This window comes from Schistocerca piceifrons, chromosome 1 (genome assembly GCF_021461385.2).
Source record: "Schistocerca piceifrons isolate TAMUIC-IGC-003096 chromosome 1, iqSchPice1.1, whole genome shotgun sequence".
NCBI lineage: Eukaryota > Metazoa > Arthropoda > Insecta > Orthoptera > Acrididae > Schistocerca > Schistocerca piceifrons.
The window spans coordinates 1098761320-1098783749 of record NC_060138.1 but is presented as its reverse complement, the minus strand read 5'-3'; the positions used below and the strand labels follow the sequence as shown (position 1 = coordinate 1098783749).

The 22430-nt window shown below is 40.3% G+C and overlaps 1 protein-coding gene across 1 annotated transcript in view; it reads left to right on the top strand.

The window, feature by feature from the left end:
• LOC124776007 (zinc finger SWIM domain-containing protein 8 homolog) overlaps positions 1-22430 on the top strand; it is a 511151-nt gene that overhangs the window by 410370 nt on the left and 78351 nt on the right. The window contains exons 10-14 of the mRNA XM_047250851.1: positions 1609-2345; positions 4657-4833; positions 5928-6114; positions 10030-10186; positions 22259-22424. Of these exons, the coding sequence (XP_047106807.1) occupies positions 1609-2345; positions 4657-4833; positions 5928-6114; positions 10030-10186; positions 22259-22424 (1424 nt within the window). The remainder of the gene's footprint in view (positions 1-1608; positions 2346-4656; positions 4834-5927; positions 6115-10029; positions 10187-22258; positions 22425-22430) is intronic.

The window sequence follows — 22430 nt, the reverse complement described above, 5'->3', positions numbered from 1 at the left end:
TTAACAATTAATATAACAAAAATAAGATGAGTGATTGCAATATCGTATTGTCTACAGTTGCTGTCATGTCAGCTTATAAAGTCCGTTTTCGTTAAAGCAGTAGTCCAGAATATTATACATTACTGTTGGTCACCTAAATACATTCTAAAACTTTTTCTCATACACTCCTTTAAAGATTCAGTACCTATGCTCATTATAAAAGTGTGAAGTATTCCCATCAGTATACAAACCAGCGTAATGTCCAAAATTTGCTAAGGAATGTAAGTGATCTGTTGTGCCTCAATCCTTTGCAACTGCTTAGCACCAGCTAGTAGTTTATTTGATAAAAAAAAATTTTTGAACAATAATTGTACTATCTGTTTGTGTTTGTGTGTGTGTGTGTGTGTGTGTGTGTGTGTGTGTGTGTGTGTGTACACAAAATAACAATGTCAAGCACCCAAAGACAAACCCTTAGGGGTGCAAAGTAAATCATGTATCTTCATTAATATCACAAGTTGTGACTGAAGACAGATCTTCAAATTTGAGTTATGTATTTGTAAGTTTTGTGAACATTCAGGGAGCAATTACCCTGTCTCGGAAATTAGTAATAAGATTTACATTAAGCAACTGTGTTGCACTTACAGTATTCAACTGCTGTGTAGTAAAGAGACAACATCACTAGTGTACACAAAGTTCACTCTGCTGGATAGTTCTTCAAAGCTCTTGTGAAAGTCAGCATTGAAAGTTAACAGAGATCCTGTTTGTCAAGAAACTGTATATATGTTGTGATGAAGATAGTCTGGGAGGCAGTGTCTCAAGGATTGACCTAGCAGACATACAGGACATATGACTCTCACCAACCCAGAAAGTGAATGATTTGACACCAAATGAGTCTGATACAGAACAGAACCTGAAAATCTGGAAGCTCCTCAGCTGATTGGACAGCCAGTAGTAAGTTGCAGAAGAAAACATTCTGCATGCGGATGGAAAAAGAACTTTTGGCATTTGTGTACCCTCCATGTGTCTGTATGCATGATCTTGCTGTGGTTCAGACAAAGAAGAGCCTTTCAGAATTCAGCAGATGGACGATAGAAGCATGTGTGACTTGCAGGTTGCATTCCTTTCTGAAACACTTTTGAATTAGTATTTATGACCACTTAATTCGCGTCTGGCTGCATTTTATTTGCCTTCAAGTAAAGGCGAAATAGTTTCCTAAGGTCTTAGCAGGGAATGAAGCTGTATTTTAATAAGGATTTGGTATTATTGGAATGAGATTAGATGAGTTAATTGTGGAGTAGTTTTGCATTAATTGCAGGGAAACAGTGGTTAATTTTCAATTCTTTAATTCTTGGATGGTGAGTAATTTGGGTTTCAGAAGGTGTGAAAGCTGAGATTTTCTTGTTGCTTTTATTTCATTTGTGCTCAAATGATTTGTCTGAAGCAGTGTAGATTTCACTCATGACGGAAGTGAAAGATATCTTTAGATTACTGAAATGGGTGGATGTGCACGTGTTGCATTACAATGAAGTCATTGTTTCTGTACTATTTACACTAACCAGTTCATAACTTAAACAATTTTTCATGTTGAAAATATTTATGGTCTCTAATACTAATCATGAACTATATTAGGTTTCTGTGAAAATGACCCGGATGGTGACATGCTGATGGACAGCAGTGTGCTAATGAGACCGGAACTCCGTATGCCTGCAATGTGTGGTGTCGGGGATACAGACTCTCAGGAGGGAGGCAGCAGCGACTCTGCCAGCAGCATCGGGAGTGGCGTGCATGCAGCAGTAAGAGGTATTCCTGTGGCTGGCAATGAGGCAACTAGTCACAGAATTTCATCGCACCTCTTGCAAAGTGGTCACGATTCAGTGTTTGACCTTCCCGACCTAGATATGGCACGTCACGCCACTGTTTCACCTCGCCGCGATACTGCAGATGCTGATTCAGACACTTCTGCGGGTGGTATTTCGCCCTCCGAAGACATAGAAGGATTGCGGAGGCCGTCCAAAGATGGATCATTTTCTTCATCAAATTCTGACTCCCAGCAGTCTGGAGACGAGTATAACCTTTATTATTACGATCCTAAGGCTTTGACTGCTGGATCGAGTAATAATGCAAATGAAAATTCCAAGTCTGCAGGGAAGAATGATCCTGTGGTACCTGCCTCAGTTTTTGCAAACTTGAGGAAGACTGAGGATCCCTGGGACATCCTGTTTGCTAGAGCAGAGGGTCTACATGCACACGGACACGGGAAAGAAGCCTGCACTCTAGGTGTGCGCCTCGCAGAGGAACTTCTCGCCAACCCTCCGGACCTCATGATCGAGTTGCCACCAATGCCCACAAAAGGGAAGAGAAAGAAGGTAATTTGTTTAGTTTCTATCTCTTTTGACTACTGGTTGCAAATGTTTTTGAAGAAAACTGCCACCTGTTCGCAGTATGGGTCACTCTCTTAGCTTCATCTTAGCTAAAAGTCATATTGGATTCAAAAAGTACATTCCCAAGTCGGCATCTCTCACTTAACTGTTGAAAACACATAAAGATGTCATTAGTGTTAAATTTAAATCTGTCATCACAGCCAGTAGATTGTTAAAGACTTAAAACAGTTTGGAGTACTTTCTGTCTGTCTTTCCCACAACGTGCCCCACTCATCTGTGCTGTAACAGTCTACTCGTTCTGCCCTTTTTCTTCGTATATGATATCCTTAGTTATACTACAAGAGTTATCTTGAGCTGTAAAATATTCTTGAGTATCAGGTGTTCTCCTGTGTTGAAAATAAGTAATACATTAATTTCAGAGAACCACCTTTTTCGTGTTACGGATCTCTTAGTTTCATCTCTAGTAATGATCTGACCGTAATGTATGGTTTGCTACGTGCGAGTTTGGAAATGCATTCCTCAGCGAGTGGCCCAAATGTGTTGATTGTTCTGTTAGTTTTAGACTTTGGTTAGTACAATTTGTGTCCTTGCCTCTCTAAAATCCAAATAACTATTATATGCAGTACAGCCCATGATTTACTGTACTGATTGCTTAGGTTGCCTTCCAGAGATTTTTATTTATTTATTTTTGTTTTTGTCTTAATCTTCTTTCTTTGTGAAGAGCATAATAGCAGTTACAGAAAGTTTAAGAGGTCCATTGTGTAAACACTGAGTCAGTATATATGACATGAACCATCTTCCAGATTAAAACTATGCATCAGACTGGAAATTGGACAGTTATTGTTGCCTTTTCCGGGGCAAGCACTGACAAGGAAGTTAACATAAGTGCACATTACACTGAGGTGACTAAAGTCGTGGGATAGTCATATGCACATATGAAAATGGTGGTAGTATCATGTACAAAAGACATAAAAGGACAGTGCATTGATGGCGCTGACATTTGTACTCAGGTGCTAAATGTGAAAAGATTTATGATGTGATTGATTATTGTTGCATGATGGGGATTAAAAGACTTTGAAAGTGGACTGGTAGTTTGAACCATACACATGGGACATTCCGTTGCAGAAATCATTAGGGAACTCTGTATATCCAAGATCCACAGTGGCAAGAGCATGCTGAGGAAACGAGATTTCAGGCATTACTTATCACGGACAGCGCAATGGCCAATGACCTTCACTTAATGATCGAGAGCAGAGACTTTTGTTTGGAGTTGTCAATGCTAACAGACTAGCAACACTGTGTGAAACAACAAAAGAAGGCAATGTGAGATGTACGACAAATCTATCCATCGGGACACTGTGACAAAATTTGATGTTAATGGGATAAGGCAGTAGACGACTGACATGAGCACCTTTGCTAACAGCATGAATCACCTACAGCGCCTCTCCTGGGCTTGTGACTGTATCGAGTGGACATTAGACAACTGGAAAACTGTGGACTGGTCACATGAGTCTCAATTTCAGTAGTTGAGAGCTGATGACAGTGTTGAAGTGTGGTACAGATCCCACAAAGCCATGGACCCCAAGTTGTCAGTAAGCCACTGTACAAGCTGGTGGTGGCTTTGTAATGGTGTGAATTGTGTTTATGTGGAATGGACTTGGTCCGTTTGTCCAACAGAACTGATCTTTGACTGGAATTAGTTACATTTGGCTACTTGGAGACCATTTGGCTACCATTCGTGGATCTCATATTCCCAAACAATGATGGAATTTTTATGGATGACAATGCACAGTGTTGCCAGGCACAATTGTTCACAATTGGTTTGAAGAACAGTCTGGACAATTTCACCAAATGATTAAGCCACCCAGATATCTGGACATGAATCCCATCGAATGCTTATGGTACGTAATTGGATCAGTTCCTTCACAAACTCCTGTACTGGCAACACTTTTGCAGTTATGAACAGCTGTAGAGGCAGCATGGCTCAATATGTTCATAGGGGACTTCCAACAACTGGTTAAGTCCATGCTATGTTGAGTTGCTGCACTACACTAGGCAAAAGGAGGTGCAACACAATTTTATGAGATATCCCGTGACTTTTGTCACCTCAGTGTATGCTGCAGTTTGAAAATTTGATTATAAATTGTGTGTATCTGGAAATACTCCCAAATTGTTTTTCAGTGTTTATCTAATGTTATTGTGCAGCCTATCAGTTATGAATTTCATAATGAATTACTGTTATGTGATGCTTATGGAGTGTGTTCTTATAGATGTGTATTGTGGGGAAATGTTTCAGCAACAAATAAATCCTGTGTCTCATCAAATAAGCTGTCTAGCATCGGCTACACTAGCTAAGTGTGCCTTCCTGTGCACAGTACTGGCAGAAAATCTGGAACATTCCCACCTGGCATTCAGGGTGGGTTTGTTTGGACTTGAAATGGCTCGTCCACCGGCAAGCACCAAGCCACTCGAAGTGAGTACTAATTTCCCAATTAAGATCATTTGTTGGACTGAAACTATAGTAGTAGCCACATCATGGTTGATAAACAAGTAAGTACCAGGAAATAGGTACTGTGGTGGATAAGACATGTCTAGTCATCTTATTTTTGTTAAAGGGGGTGGGAGAGTGGTGATATACAAGCATAACTGTAGAACGCATGGAAAAATTTTCCAGACTGGCTTTTTTTTGTGTATGCGGCGGTGGGCATGGTAAGATGAAAGAGAGACTTAGAACAGTTAGGAATGGTGGTTTCATTGGGAATGGGAGGGAAAGGAGGTGGTATGTAAAAATAATTGAAAACAGCCAATATTAATGTCAAATCCATTGTGTTTGGTGTTATCAGGCTGATTGGTGACAGTCTTGATAACATTTTCTCCCCCTAGAAGTGTAAGTAGGGGTGTAAAGGGAGTTACTGTTTATAAATTATGGTGTAATTTTTTTGATTATGTGGTAATATTAATGTAACGTAATACTTGAATGTACGCAGTATTTATAAGTAAGAAGGCTATAAAGCATTCCAGTCAGCTCTCACTAAGACCAGAAGAAAGGCACAGGAATGTATGTAGCATTCACAAATTTTGGAAAAGTGCTTTGTTGATTGTGAATGAGAATGGGTTGCAGGAGAACAAGAAAAAGTGGTAGTTACTAGCTTAATATAATGTAAGGTAAGGAAACAGAGGGTGAGCGTAAAGAAGAAAAGATGACAAAGGGTGTAGTGTATGTGAATTACAGAAGAGTGTCGACTGTAAACATTTCTGTCAGTCTCAAATTTTATATTAAATAAACTAATTTTATTAGTTTCTCATCACATGTAATACTTTCCTCAGAACTGTTTTAATGTGCCTAATGTCATTACCCTGTATCTTCATTAATAACCCTTTATGCAACACAATCATCAAAATTTATCTACAATTTCTGATTTTATCTTGGAAGTTAAAATTTCCTTCTGTTGCACATTGGTGTAGTATGCATGATATGAAAATATTCACACACAAAAGCCTGCTGCCTTTTTTTTTCCAGGAAGAGAGCAACACATTAAAGAAATTATTACTGGTTTCAATTTTCAGGTGAAACTAGCAAATCAGGAGTCAGAATTAGTAAGTCTCTTGAAGCGCATCCCTTTAGGAGCTTGGGAACTTAAAATTATTCGGGAACGTGCAGAGCAACTAAAAGACGGAACATTGCGATCTCGTGGGGAAGCTCTGCTCCCAATCATGCTTGCCAGCTATCTTTTTGATGTGCTTGTCATGCCAGGTATGTTATCAGTTAACTTTGTTCAGTTTCCAGTTAGATTTTTATTTATTTCTGCTTAGCATGCCTTAGTTCACTTGGCCTGATCATAAGCTGCAGTCTGTTTAACTTTTACTTCTTCTAGTTCATATTTTATAACATTTTCATGAAACTGGTGTTAGTGCTACCATTTTGATATGTTGTATGTATTTTGTATTAATCAGTAGAAAGTTAACATTTAAACTTAGAAGGAATCACAAGATAAATATGCATACATAGGTGGAAAGACATAAAAAATGGTTTGGAGTTGATATAGAGGGGCATTGAGGGGAAATGCCTTGGTGATGGAAATATTGTCATGTTGCAAGCACACTATAGTCCAAATATGAAAGCAGGGTCATCAGTGAAATACAACACTTAATACTAAAAGTGTGTTTATTATGAGCAACGGTGTACAGACAGAACAGAACTGAACCCCTAGGTGGAGAGTGTAGCTATTTATACGAACACTGAATATTCCAGAATATACAAACACCACAGAAATCAGAAATTTTGATAACCTACCAGCAGTGACAAATACTAAATGACAAGTAACTTCTTTGCCACACAGCATGCAGCACAGCTCTTGGCATAGCTCCCTCTCTCACAGAAACACTGACATGCAGTTTCAGAAGTTCTCATATGAGCTGACTACAGCATCCTGAATCCAAGTCTTATCAGTAGCCCTCTGTTATGACAAAGCTGGTGGATCCTCACATCCTGGTTACGTTGTCACACTGTATTCACTATGACAAGCATCAAAGGAAGTTCCTTCCATCAAAGCTTCACGATTGTTCACCAGGACTTAAACTTCCTTAGACAAGAAGCTCTCGTCATCGATGTGTGTGGCAGGACTGTAATAGTTCTTCATACAGAGAAAACGGAAATCATCTATACACTTTTGCCTTCTTGGCGGATGGCCCTAATCTTCAACTTTCTTTATGACATCCAGCAAGCAACAAAGGATACGATTCGGTCCAAAATAGCTCTTCAGTAACTTTTCCAATACTTAACGTGCAGGGGTAAAAATCAATATCAGTTCTGCCAGGCTGTAACACACTGGCTGCTTCTAGGCATTATAGGGCTCTTGGTCTTTCTCCTGGGTGTCCACGGTTCATAAGTGAGTCAGCTGTCTTGCTTCTTCAGTCTCAGTGATGAAGTGTTTCACATAGTATCATTGGCTGAAACGGGAGCAGTCTATTGGTAGTTGTTTTGGCCTCTGTGACTTTGGAGCAGAAGAAATGCTTTGAAGCCTTTAGTGTCTGGCTGCATAGGCCAGCCTGAGTGCAGTTCTACAATTGTTAGGGCACTAGACTCACATTTGGCAGGATGATTGTTCAAACTCCCTTTAGGACCTCTAGGCTAAGATTTTCTGTGGCATCCATAAACTGATTATGTTAAATGCCTGGATTGATGATGATTATGAAGTCCCGTACTCTGTGACAGAGCGTAGGGGAACGATGTGGGAGACCAACACCGCCGTGCTAGGCAAGGTCCTAGTGGAGATGGTTTGCCATGATGACGACGACACAACAACACCCAGTCTTCTCGAGGCAGGGAAAAATCCCTGACCCCGCTGGGAATCGAACCCGGGACCCCGTGCTTGGGAAGCGAGAACACTACCGCGAGACTGGATTGGGTCGTGTTAAAAAGGAAATGGCAGATTTCCTTCCCCATACTTTCATCTGTTAACGACCTGATCATTGGTGAAACGTTAAACTCTGATCTTCCTTCGTTCTGCATTAGTCAGTGCTTTAAACTGCAGAAATGCTGAATAACTTTGCAGTGTTACTACTTGCTACCAGCACTTGTGAAAGTGAGGATTATAATTTATAGCAGATTATGTTTGTGTTCATAGCAGATTAAGTTGGATAGCAATAACATACAATAGAAAATCCAGGATGGAATGTAACAATATTATGAAAAGGAAAGTTGTCACTCACCATATAGCAGAGATAGCAGCTAATTCTCTTAGTTTCACAGCAGTGATAAAAAATAGTGGTGTTCTGTGCGTAATTTTTGGCACGGTTTGTGTTTTGCTAAGACAGCTTCTGCTATATGGTGAGTAGTGACTTTCCTTTTCATAATATTAAACAATAGAAAATCCAGGATGGCATATAACAATACCAGAGAAGGAAAGTTGCTACTCACCATATAGCGGAGATGCTGAGTCGCGATAGGCACAATAAAAAGATTCACACATTTAAAGCTTTCGGCCATTAAGGCCTTTGTCAAAGGTAGACACACACACACACACACACACACACACACACACACACACACACACACACACACACACACACACACACGGGCGCGTGCGCGCGTCTGCAGTCTCTGAGAGCTGAAACCACCAAGGCCTTAATGGCCAAAAGCTTTAATTGTGTGAATCTTTTTATTGTGCCTATCGCGACTCAGCATCTCCGTTATATGGTGAGTAGCAACTTTCCTTCTCTGGTATTGTTACTTTTCATAATATTGTTACATGCCATCCTGGATTTTCCATTTCTGATTTTTGCGTGATGGCTTTTTTTCGATCCTAACCCAGGCTGCTTTCCTTTGTTACTATTTCCTACTGCATCATTATACTCAATGTCCATCCTTCTTTCCCGTGTTTCTCTTGTTGCCTCACTCTCCGTTATATGGCAAGTGGCAGCTTTCTTTTTCATAATGTAGTAACATACAATAAATTATCATAATACTGATGCTGACTTCGCAGGCTTGTGCAACTGACTAGTTTTAGAATTATGACAATCAAAATTAGTATGTAGTTACAGTTTCAACAAATTTATGATTACAAAAGTTAATTTTATTTCAGTTAGATTTCACTTGACCATACATTATAAAATGTAGATACATATTGATTACTCAAAATAATATAGTATTAGATGATTACATCTGAAATTTGTAAAATACACCGCTTTGACAATATGTAAGCATCAAAATTTTTAGTTAAACAATAAATAATTCATCTTCAGTTTTGCTGACATTTACATTGTATTACAGCATTTTATATTTTTGATTGGTATGTATGACTTCCACATAACTTAAGTGTGAAATAGTAAATACAGTAATGTTTACATGACTGACTTTTACATGTATAAAAAAAGAACTGGCAGTTAGTGGTGACAAATTTAAAAGTAACAAGACAGAATGTGAGGGTGATTGTTTGGTGAATACAATGTTGGTCACTTGAGTAAAGTCTCTCTTGGTCTGCCACATTGCAGCCTGAATTAGAAAACATACATGAAACAGAATGAATAACGTCAAAAAAAGACCCTTATGAAGTTTCAAGGTGCATTTATTTTTTAGTGGGGAATTTAAGAAAAATGCAATAGTTGTCTACCAACATCTGCCAAAAGGGTGATAAGATCAGTTTAATTAGAATAAGCACAGGTCTATCATTCATCTGTCATTGCACTAGTGAATGAAACTGAAAATCTCGTGGAGTATCTTGAGAATGAAAGGAATTTTTCCCTAGTGCACTACAGTGTTTTTCTAAGATGTGTGTTGATTGAAGAATCAATACTGTATTGATAAAAAATGTAATAAAATGGATGAAATCGTAATGAAACAATACACTAATTTTATGGTAGAGTATTAGTGGCTGACAGTTGCTTTACAGAAAGAAGTTGTAGCTGTAGTTGTTGGCAGTAAGTTTAGGATATTTTTTGTCTTTAATTGCTTTATTATTACTGCTGGAAATTGGTCTTAGAAGTGCAGAGCAATAGCAAACTTGACTTTTATGTTTCAAAAGTATTGCTTGTTAGATTGGCATGAGAGCAGATATGAAATACTTCGTTACTGTCAGATGACTTCTAACCATAGATAGTACAAAATAATAATACTATATTTGACTAAAAGTGCACAATGCTGATTGACATTGTTTATAAATTTAAACAGGAGGACGGGAAGTGAGGTGTCAGTTGCAGAATCAGTCACTGCGGTTGCCAACAGATGAGACTCTGGGTTTTGAGGCTGCAGTTGCTGCTCTTGGCTTGAAAGCTAATGTGTCGGAGGCTGACCACCCACTCCTCTGTGAGGGAACTCGAAGACAGAGGTCGGTAATAGTACTCGTAGTCTTAAAAATTAGATTGTGAGAATTATTTGTACAGGGCGTGCCAAAAAGAGTTGGGTGTTTTTAGTTAATACCAGCTCTCCAATTTAACATTTCAACTATTACATAGTGACACATTGTTGTCTATGCAATATCTTTTCAGTAGTAATGGAACTGTATTTGTGTGAGCACTGTGCATTTGTTATGAAAACATTTTCTAAAAGTTGGGCTCTTGTGTTTTATCTCAACAGCAATTCAGCCATGACTTCAATTTAGGTTGTAAAAGACATGCGATTTCCTAACACAATTTTGTTAAGAGTGAAAAACGTCAGAATAACAGGTTCAACTCTAGAACAAAAGTCAACAGGTCATCCATTGTCAGTCAGAAAACCGGGGAACATTGAACAAGTAAGACAAACTGTGGGGCCTAGACTGTACTGCTCAGATGAGAAACGCACTTCTGCTATGCATCCCTCTGATAGCAGCATAAGATGAGTACTTAATTATAATCTGTTTTGCACTACTTACAAAATAGTCACAGTTCAAAAGGCACAAGGTGATGCTAAAAACATGACGTTTCCTGGAACAGATGCTTGAAGTGACGACATGTGACTTGGTTCTCATGACGAGCGACTGACTCATTCCAGTTAATTAGTTGTGTTAAATAGCAAAATTGTGCTGTTGATATATTCCACATAATTTTGTTTATCATGAATTTGGTCTGTGGAATGAGGAACTTACTAACTCAGATTAAAGCATGAAAGGCATGCACGTATATCCTCTTCACAGTGACTGAGTGAAGTAGAGTCATGAAGTGTGTGATTGGGCCCTGCTTCTCTGATGGGAACAGTGGACAAATAGTTATGGTGACTGCAGAATGTCATCAGTGAACACTTGAAAATTTCCTGGTACCTGATTCAGAAGTAGTTACTGAAACTGCTTGTGGTTCTGGCTAGATGGGGAACTGCTTACATTGCTAACTTTGTGATGAATTCTATGGGATTAAATTTCTTGGTCACCTGATTTATTGTGATGTTGGCGATGGGGATTAAATTCCCTGGTCACCAGGTTTCTCATAATGTTGTCATTGCGTGGCCCGCATTCTTCCCCTAACTTAGCATTTCTGTCTTTCCTTTAAAGTGAGGTCGTGCATAAACAAACCACTTACATTGGTAACTGGACAAATTTGTAGGACCCATATAGCAAAAATGGATACTAGTTATATGACAATGTTCGGAAATATTTAGATTGTAGAATAAAGGCTTCTTTTTGACGGCTCTTAAATGTCTTACGTACCCCAATACACCATATCAATAAACATCTTAAAATATTGTGTAATAAAGACTCGTTTTTCTTTGCAGCTTGAAGTGGTTATGGCTTTCACATTAAAACAGGGGTTATGTGAAAGTTTTGTGGAAGTATTTATTATTGTGAAAGCCCTTCAGTGGATTTTTTAATGCGTGTAATTTTGTAAAATCAGAGTTCAGGAAATGTCATTCATGGGTTGATTATTTTCCTGTATTTTAAAATATAGTTCAAATTGCTATTATTCTGAGTCATTGTAACATTTAAATAGCATTTACAGTCAGTATTCTCACATTGTATCTGTTATTTTATGTGATCATTAAATATATTTTTATTTAATCATTAAATATGAAGGTCTGGTCATGTGATCGAAAATGCTCTGTTATTGGCTAGCGTTGTGGTGACGTCACAGACTAGGATTAAGACTAAGCTATACATGTGTTATAGGCGCGTTAGCCAACGTAATGAGGTTTTTACATACTTTTTCTGCAAATGGTTTCGCTATTTAGTGATAGAAAATTCAATTACAACTTTTAAGTAACAATAGAAAGGAATTTTGTGAACGACGATAGTGGAAGCCTTGCGAAAGTTGATGCGTTTGCTCCACCCATTTAGAGCGGCGATATGTGTGACGACAGATATTCTGTTCCCTGCAACATCATTAAACTTGCTCAAAACTAAAGAATTATAGAACTGTTGGAAATGGGTTCATATATTATAACTAGATTGTTGACTGTCATTTGTGAGCTGCGACTCAAAACACAATAAAATTATTCTTGGCCAAGCTTGGTGCTGATTTCCTTTCTAGAAGACATTCAGCACACATTCTGCATTCAGCAAGCATTCAGTGGCACAACTGATAGTGCATCTGACTGTAGATCAAGAGGTCACACGTTTGAATCCTGAAAGGGTAATATATTTTTAAAACTTTTACATGAAATGCAAAAATAGCGTTAGTAAGAACTGATTGTAGCAGTTATTTCGATTGTCGGATGTGTTACATATAGCTTCACATTAGTCTTAGAAGTCTAAGCAATGAATACACAATAATATTCTGTTTCTGATCAGTGTGGTGAAGTTTTGTAATTGTGATTTAGTTCCATATGAGAAAACTGTCAAATAGTTTTAAAAATTGGTTAAAATGTTATTTTGGATTAGATTCGAACCAGCGATCCATGGACATTATCTTATAAACTGCTCTAACTGGACATCATCTTGTAAACTGCTCTAACAACTGTGCTACTGAATAATTCAGATGTAGGTGGGTAAAATTTTTGCTAGAAATTTAATTTCATTGAATGACACTATTCTTTGTTGTAACAGCGGGAAAGCATATCTCAGATGTAGGTTAATGTTAACTTCGCAGTGCAACATATTTTTGATTAAGTTAGTGAACTTGTGCGTCAACGTGGTGGCAATTTGCTGGTACAGTGCAAAAACATTTTATGCATCTTCTCATTCTGTGGAAAACTCTGAAACAACTTTTCAGGAGTTTTTATAGATGTATTTGTACAATATGACACTGCACACCATTTGTGAAACATTTCCCGAAATGTAAATTGCGAAACAAGATATTGCTGTGAATTAGCATTATGACAGTAGGACCAGCCAGTGACATCACGGGTATCACATGACTTGAATTTAGTGTTTCAGTGGGTTTTCAAATTATTTGAATTTCATTTTTCTTTTTTACAAAAGAATACTGAAATTCAAGAGGAAAAATGTTATGTTAGGAGCATAAAATAACGTAATCAATCATTTGAGATAATTTCCAGTAAACAGTCAAATACACCCTATCCATGTACAGGCAATGGGAGAAATGCATTGACATATCAGTCAGGAGATGTCATACTAGAACACTGTTATCTGGACCAAAGTCTAAGATTGTTACAAAAAGGCTTCTAGGAATTACTAGATAGAGCCACTTGTGATATAGTCTTCTCCATATGTCATATCTTACGCAGATGAAAAAGATCCTTAACTCTCATGATCCTTTTGTTTTACTCCAAGTACCTGAAATTATTCATAGCTACTTTAGCATGCTTTTAACGCCTATGGTTTCTTGCATTTTTAGTGAAAGAAAATCAGTTTTACTCAAGGTTCTGTATTGTTTATATTTTTGCAAAGTATTATATATCACAGCCCCAGTCGGATAATTATGGATATTGTGTGAAGGTGTTGCTGTAAAATAAACTAAAACCCCCTTTTTACACTTTTCAGCAGATTAGCCCATAAAAGCATAAAAAGCAGGAAAGTGTAAAATACAGGAAAGCACTGGAAACACAACAGTTGAAAATGAATAAGTTACTCATACTGACACTCTCTTTATGTTGTTCAGAATAGGAAATTAAAACAATTTAAACTTATCCTATTAAAAAAAAAAGTCTGAAATATTTGTCTTTGTTTCTTTCTAACAGCAATTCTCTCTACTCTTTCATGAACTCGCATCAAGAAGGTATTGATGTTGTAATATGAGATGTTCTAATGTGAGCTAATCATTATAAATTTATCCTAAATAAAACTTGTAACACAATATTGGTTAAAACACTAAAGTTGGCTGTCTTTGTAAACAGAGAACAATAGGCACAACATCTATAGCTTGTTGCCAACAAGGTGGTCACTTGGCTCATGGATGTCCTGGGTAAGAAAGAGGGTGGAAATTTTCATGTTATGGAGCATCTTGAGGAGGAATGTTTCTGTCTGACCTCAGGTCATACCTACCTAAAACTGCACACCTAGTATGGATTTGTGTATTTCATGTCAAGAGTGACAACAGTTCATGAAAGCCCATTAGAGAGACTGCCACCTTCAAAAGCAATGTTTATTTGTATAAATGACTGTTAAATTAAATTAAAGCTCTTGTAATGCAACACAATGAGCAGAAGGAAGGTTGATACTTAAATCACTATTGTCAGATCATGATTATTATTATTAAGGCAGTGCCTTTCCCACCCTTTCAAGCACTGTGAATATATAATACAGGCGGCCGTGATCCAACAAGCTGATAATGAAAATCTTGCTTAGTGCGCTAACACTATGTTACATGATCAATAACTTTGCGTGTAGTCTGTGTTTCCTGTGTTGTTCCAAGGCTGACTTTGAGCAGAAATATGATGCACTTTTTTCAGAAATTGTGTGAAAATTAATGTTAAAGGTCATGATAACACTAAAGAAAACTTAAGATATGGGAAATATGACACGGCGTTGTTAATGATGGGAAGGCATTTTATTGAGAGAGTAAGACTTCTTTTGGGACGGACAAAAATGAATGTAAAAAGTGAGAGAGCATAATATGCGGGAACGTAACAATGGGGTTTTGCTGTAGTTTTTACACCCTCATAATATGATCACTACATAGCATTTGGTGGTCTGCTTTTTGTCAGGGAAGGCAGTGTTGTTTCATGCTGCGTAGCCATTAAGTAGCTTTAGATGATTCACAACCAATTTTTCATGGCATGTTGCTGTGAACTTCGCTGAGAAATAAATCTAGGATTATTTTTCTGCGTTGGAGGTGTAAACACTTTATATTTTCCTTGTTATATTGGCACTCTCTGTACAATAGAAAACTATTTTCCCCAGGTATTTTGAGCATACAGAAAAATACATTTCTCTATCACTTCAGCAATTTACTGACAAAACTATATCTGGCAATGAAATGATCTTTGTTGTCAACAGAGTCCATTCTTTTAGTGTGTGTGTTGTAACTATGGTTGGTTTTCAAACTTTAGCACAACCTAGTGTAATTTTCAAAAACTGTGCTGAATGAAAGGCACATGAGGTGACACAACAACAGTGTATCACTTGTTTCGTACTTTAACAAACTACCAGGTGGCCCACCGGAAGGCCCATCATACATCTACATCCGTATAACTTACAGAAACTCTTCTTCAAACATGCATAGCCATTAGTGGACAGTCAAACGTTAGTTTATTTCTTGAAAAGTACATCACATAAAATGGCTTTGAAGATGCATTGGTGAAGATGTTCATGGAAGCTCGTCATTAAAATCTCAGTCATTTATGAGGCATGGTCTCCCTCTCTCTTCCCAGATTGTGCTTTCAACTCATTATTTTGTAGTCACTGTGAAAAAACTTATTTCTTGAGATGATCCCACACAGAAGAAAGTCGGGAACTGTCAGATCAGGCAATCTCACCATAGGGATACATCACCGAATTGTGAGAGTAATTGATGTGGAAAGTGTTGCCTCTGTGTAGTCATTAAATAACAAGCTGTAGCTTCATCTTACTGAAATGATATAACATTTAGCCAGCAATGTCCCTACAGCTGTGGGATGAAAAAAAAACTATTAATTATGGCTGTATACTGCTACGAATTGACACTCACTTGCTGGCTGTGGTTATCTTAAAAAACGGCCCAATGATTTCAGTGGATTGTCCAGTAGCCTTCTCATGGACGAGCTGCAGATTTGTGTCATAGTAAAATCTGGAGAGAGAGAGAGAGAGAGAGAGAGAGAGAGAGAGAGAGAGAGAGAGAGAGAGAGAATGTGTGTGTGTGTGTGTGTGTGTGTGTGTAGACCCGCACGCATGTGCATATGTCTCTCTGTTGTTGGCGAAGGCCTTAATGGCTGAAAGATGTAATTGTGAGAGTCTTTTTGTTGTGCCTATCTGCAACTCAGCATCTCTGCTATATGGTGAGTAGGAACTTTCATTCTCATAATATTATTACAACAAAAAGACTGTCAGACAAAGCTTTTGGCCACACAGGCTTTTATCAGTATAGAAAAAGAACATGCATGCAAACATCCCCCCCCCCCTCTCTCTCTCTCTCTCTCTCTCACACACACACACACACACACACACACACACACACACACACACACACACGTGTGCACCACAGTTTCTGGCTGCTGAGGCCAGACTGCGAGCAGTAGCACATGATGGGAGAAGCAAACAGGGTGGTGGAGGTATGGAGGAGGCTGGAGTGGGGAGGGGAAAGGATAGCAAGGTAGAGACAGGGGACAGTAAAGTGCTGCTTGTGGGAGCATATAGGGCAAGGTGGGAAAGGGTAGGGCAGCTAGGTGCAATCAGAAGGTTAGACGGAGGGCAGGGGGATGGAGGGGTGAGGGGGGGGGGGGGGGGGGGGAGGAAACGGGGAAGGACAGAAGTAAAAACACCATGGCATGTGTTGGTGGAATAGAGGGTGCTGGAATGGGAACAGGGAAGAGAGTGATTGGTAAAGGACAATGAATAATGAAGGTTGAGACCAGGAGGGTTACAGGAACGTAGGGTATATTGTAAGGAGAGTTCCCACCTGCACAGTTCAGAAAAGCTGGTGTCAGTGAGAAAGATCCAGGTGTCACAGGCTGTGAAGAAGTCATTGAAATGAAGGACGTCCTGTTGGGCAGCTTGACAAGTAACTGGGTAGTCCAGGCTGTTTCTTGGCCACCACCTTGTTGGTTGTCATACCCATGTAGAATGCAGCACATTGGTTGCAGCTAGTTTGTATGTCACATGACTCGTTTCACAGATAGCCCTGCCTTTGTTGGTATAGGTGATGCTAATGACCAGACTGTTGTAGGTAGTGGTGGGAAAACGCATGGGACAGGGAATATGATCCATGAGCCAAAGGATGTGTAGCAGGGGTTGTGTAGGGATGGACAAGGATAAGGTGTAGGTTGAGTAGATGGTGGACTTCCACTGTGGGAGGAGTGGGAAGGATAGTGGCTAGGACATTTCTCATTTCAGGGCATGATGAGAGAGGTAGTTGAAACTCTGCTGGAGAATGTGATTCAGTTGCTCCAGTTCTGGGTGGTACTGAGTCAGAAGGGAATGCTCCTCTATGGCCGGCTAGTAGGATTTTGGGAGATGGTGGGTGACTGGAGGGACACGGCATGGGAGATCTCTCTCAGTACAGGGTTGGGAGGGTAATTACGGTCTGTGAAGGCTTCAATGAGGCCCTTGGTATATTTTGGGAAGGACTGCTCATCACTACAGATGTGACGGCCACGTGTGGCTAGTTTGTATGGAAGGGACTTCTTGGTATGAAATGGGTGGCAGCAGCTGTCGAAGTGGTGGTATTGCCAGTGGTTTGCAGGTTTTATAGGGACAGAGATACTGATGTGGCAGTCTTGGAGGTGAAGATCAACATCTAGGAAGTGGCTGTTGGATTGAGGAGAACCATGTGAAGCAAATGCCGTTGACGTTCTGGAAGAATATGGATAGGGTGTCCACGTTCTCAGTCTAGATCACAAATATGTCAGTAATAAATCTGAACTAGGGGAGTGGTGTGGGATTCTGTGTGGAGAGGAATCCTCTAGATTGCTCATGAATTTGTTGGCATAGGATGCCCCCTGAATAGGTTGGCATAGGAGGTGCCACACAGGTTCCCATTACCATGCCCTGGATTTGTTTGTAGGTGATGCTTTCAAAGGAGAAGTAACTGTAGGTGGGGATATAGTTGGTCAAATGGACTAGGAAGGAGGTTGTAGGTTTGGAATCTATTGTGTGTTGGGAATGGTGGTGTTAATAGTGGAAAGTATATGGGCCTTGGGGATGTTAGTTTAAAGGGAGGTGGCAACAGTAGTGATGAGCAGGGCACCATGTGGTAAAGGAACAGGAGCTGTGGAGAGTCAGTAGAGGGAATGGTTGATATCTTTTATATACAACCTCTGACAATAAAGTTCGGTGAATGAAGTCAGTACAGTCAATCAGGCAACACTGGTGACACACAAGGGTGCACTTGCGTAGCGGCCGGTGTTGACAATTTGACCCCAGCATAGTTCAGTTGAGCATCGTGTGTGTGCTGTGTTAGACCTGTTGGACAAAGTACTTGTTTAATGCATTGGTTCTGGACTGAGAACAGGACAATGAACAAGCAAATGATCAGTTTAAAGTTTTGTTTTAAGCTTGGCAAGACACCGAAAGAAACACATGCAATGCTGGTATGTGCTTATGGGGATTGATCACTGTCCATGATGTGTGTGTACGAATGGTTTGCCCATTGTAGAGGAGGCCAGGAAAGTGTTTTTACAATCCCCATAGTGGATGACCGGTGACCACCATCAGTGTGATGAGAACATTGAGAAAGTGAGGACATTAATCATGAACGACCATTGACTAACTGTGCGCATGATAGTGGATGAACTGCAGATGAACTGTGAATCTGTGCAACAAATCCTTACCCAGGAATTAGGGAAGAGGAGAACGTGTTCACATCTTGTGCACATCACTTGACCGCTGATCGGAAGCAGGCATGTTTAGAGGCTTCACAGGATTTTGTCGAAACGGTGGATGCAACACCCAATTTCTTGAATCGTATGAAACCTGGCGTCTCCAGTACAACCCTGAAACGAAATGGCAAAGCTTGGAGTAGTGCTCTCCGACATCACCTCATCAGAAAAAAGTCAGAGCCGAAAAATCACGCATCAAAATGATGCTCATCACAGTTTTCGATTGTCAAGACATTATTCACAAGGAATTTCTGCTTGAGGGAACGACATGAAATGCTACAAGGTATGTTGAAATTTTGACCCATTTCATGCGACATCTACGCAGCGTATTACCCCAGTATGTACAACGAGGTTCCTGGTTTTTTGTTCATGACAATGCTCACCCACACACTGCCAATACCAATATTATCAAGCAAAACCTGGCAAAAAAGGGGTGGTGCAACTTGAACATCCACAATACTCACCGGATCTCAATCCTCCAGACTTCTTCCTATTCCCCCGATTCAGACATGCTTTGAGAGGAAAGAGATTTGACGATATTCCTGACATCCAACGAAACATGACACAGCTTTTGAACACCATCCCAAAGCCAAACTTCGTGCAAAGTTTCCAGGATTTGTATCGTTGAGCTCAGCGGTGCATAGTTATGGGAGGACAGTAAGGTAACTGTAGTTCATAGTTTATCTATGTTAATGTCACAGGACTATTCACTGAACTTTATTGTCGGAGGTTATAGAAGGGTAGATTGTGGGTAATAGTGTTGGTGTACGAGAGCAGAGATGCTGTCAGTGGGGGTACAGTAACTGGCCACAATGGTCCTAGGTGGTTGGGTTTTTGGATTTTAGGAAGCATGTACAAGGTAAGAGTGCGGGGCGTTTTAGGGGTGGGGGGAGAGGTGGACTCTGGAGAGAGGTTGTGGGTGGGCCTAAGGATTTGAGGAGGGACTGGAGATCCTTCTGGATTCCCGGAATTTGGTCACTGTGGCAGTGTTTGCAGGTAGATGAATCTGACAGCTGGTGGAGTCCTTCTGCCGGGTAATCTGTGCGGCTCAAACCAACAGTGGTGGAGCAGCAGGTAGGATTATGAGGGACGGATATCAGTTTTTAGGTGGTGGATTGCGGTGCTTTCTGTGGACATAAGATTAGCTTGTATGTTGAAGGATTTAGGGAATGATGGTGACACAATGTTCAGATTTTGGTGGCAGTGGTACTGGATCAAGATTGGATGGAGCAGTGGACAGAGTCAGGCAGGGTTCATCATTGGTCTTCGGTTGAGTGTGATTAGTAGGGTTGGTGGTAGAAAAGTGTTTCCACTGTAGTGATTGGGAGAACATCTTTAACAAGTCCTGAATGACTGAATTTGGGAGTGAGGAAAAGGCAATGCCTTTGGAAAGGACTGATATTTCTGTGAGACTAAGTCTTTTGGAGGAAAGGTTCATGACTGTGTTTTGGGTCAGTGTAGATTCTGGATTCTGTATGGTGGTCGGAGTGAATTTGTGAAGGTAGGGTAAATGTAGTAGGGCTTGTCAGATATGAGGGAATGTGGGGTAGGTTTGGAGGTAATAGTAGAGATGGTGGATAATGGTAGTCCAAGGTGGGAATAGGAAGTGAATGGGGTGGAAGGCTTGTGCATGCTGCTCTAGTTCTTGGAAGGTAAGAATTTCAAAGTGTGATATAGGATCCAAGAGTTTGGGATTGCATAGCAGAAGAATTTTACATATGGAGAGGAGATATTGGAAAGAGGTTGGCCCTGATTGATGGTTTTGAAGGAGTATGTTGGTGAGGGTTAAGGACTGGCAGAATCTGAATAGACAGAGGTCATTGCGGAAGGAGGGGTTGCAGCTGGAGATGGGTAATTTGATGGCAAGGCCATTTAGGAGGATTCCATGAGCCAAGCAACAACAGCGGGAACAGTATGTGGGACTGGGTTCTGACTAGGGATGAGAAAATTGTTCTATATTGATGTGGATAAAAGGAACAAGGATTCATGGTGGAGGAAAAAACGCCTAAAACTACATAAGTAACATGGAAATGTGTCTGAAAAAAAAATTGCAAAATTTACCAAAACCTGTGGAAAACCACGAAAATGGTGAAACATATGAAATAGGGGGAAACAAGATGAAATCCCAATATTGAAAGCCAAAAACCAACTGAAATTGACATGAAAGCACTATGAGATTGAAGAAAAAATAAGTAAAAGATTGTAATGTGGGTTGCAGGTCTTTGGGTGAATAAGTCTGAAGAAGGGAAATGACAGATATGACTAGATTAGGTGAAGTTAGTTTGTGCGAACTGGATAGAGAGGAGTAGTAGTGTGTGTGTGGGGGAGGAGAGGTGAGTGGGGGGGGGGGGGCATTTGGTAGGATGAGATAAAAGTTCTTGTGGCACAGGAAGATACTGAAAACAACACACAAAATACAAAATAGTGATGTGGGAAGAATGACCTGTTTGAAGGTCCAGGAGTAATGATATCAGTGGGAGTAATGTAGGGCATGAGATGCTGCATGAATGATCAGCGCGATCATGCAGGTGTCGGTTGATATAGTGTGGCTGTTAAGTAGGGCGTGCAGTGCGATCTGGAAGGTGACAAATGCAACGCAGGAAAGAACAAAAACAAGGATGGACACTGAGTACAGAAATGCATTAAAAAGTAGTAACAAAGGAAAACAGCCCTGGGTTACAGGGTGGAAGAAAAGCTGTCTGGCAGAATCAGACAACAATAGTTTGTCTGTTCACTTGTGTGGCCACTGATGAACTGTGACCAAGAAACGGTTGGACCACCCAGTTTCTGAGCACACTGCCTGACGCAACATTCTTCATTTCAATGACTGCTTCACAGCCTGTGCTGTCTGGACCCTTCCCACCAACACCAGCTTTTCTGAATTGTGCTGTTGGAAACTCTCGCTACAATATAGATACCATACGTTCCCATAACGCTCCTGGGCTCAACCTTTGTTAGTCATTGTCCTTTACCTACCCTCCCCTTTGCTGCTCCCATTCCAACATTAAAATGCCCTCTATTCCACCAATGCACTGACAGTGTTTTTACTTCTCTCCTTTTCTGCTAACCATCTCTCGCCCTCCTACCCTCCATCTAACATCCTGTCTGCACCTATCTGCCCTGCCTTCTCCCCCACCTTGTCCCTATATGCCCCAACAAGCAGCACTTCAGTGCCCCCACTCCTATCCTGCTAACCCTCCCCCTCTGTGCCCCAGCGTCCTCCTTACCTTCAACACCCAGTTTGCTTCTCCCATCATGCGCTGCTACTCACAGTCTGGTCCTGGCAGCTAGAGACTATGGTCTAGCGTGCGCGCGCGCTTGTGCGTGTGTGTGTGTGGGGGGGGGGGGGGGGGGGTCACGCATGATGACTTTTCTTTGTGCCTATTTGCAACTCAGCAGCTCAGCTGCATGATGAGTGGCAACTATCCTTTTCTTAATACAGTGGATGCTTCAGACAGAGAGAGAGAACAGCTCTCTTGCAGTGACTATTGGATAGCTCCAAAATATGTCTTTCAATCCCTTTTTTTTTTTTTTTGTAGTTGTGCTCTGAAAAGATGACTAAAAGCTGACTTTGTTTCAGAGGTGACCTTGCAATTGCACTTCTGGTCCATTACAAGGATGATCCAAACAAGATTTCCAGAATAATGGACAAGCTTTTAGACAGGGAAGTTCATCAGTTGGTAAAAACTACCATCCATGCGTCTTATTATTCAAACAATCCACCTACCAGGAGTCATTTGAGCAAGGTAAGA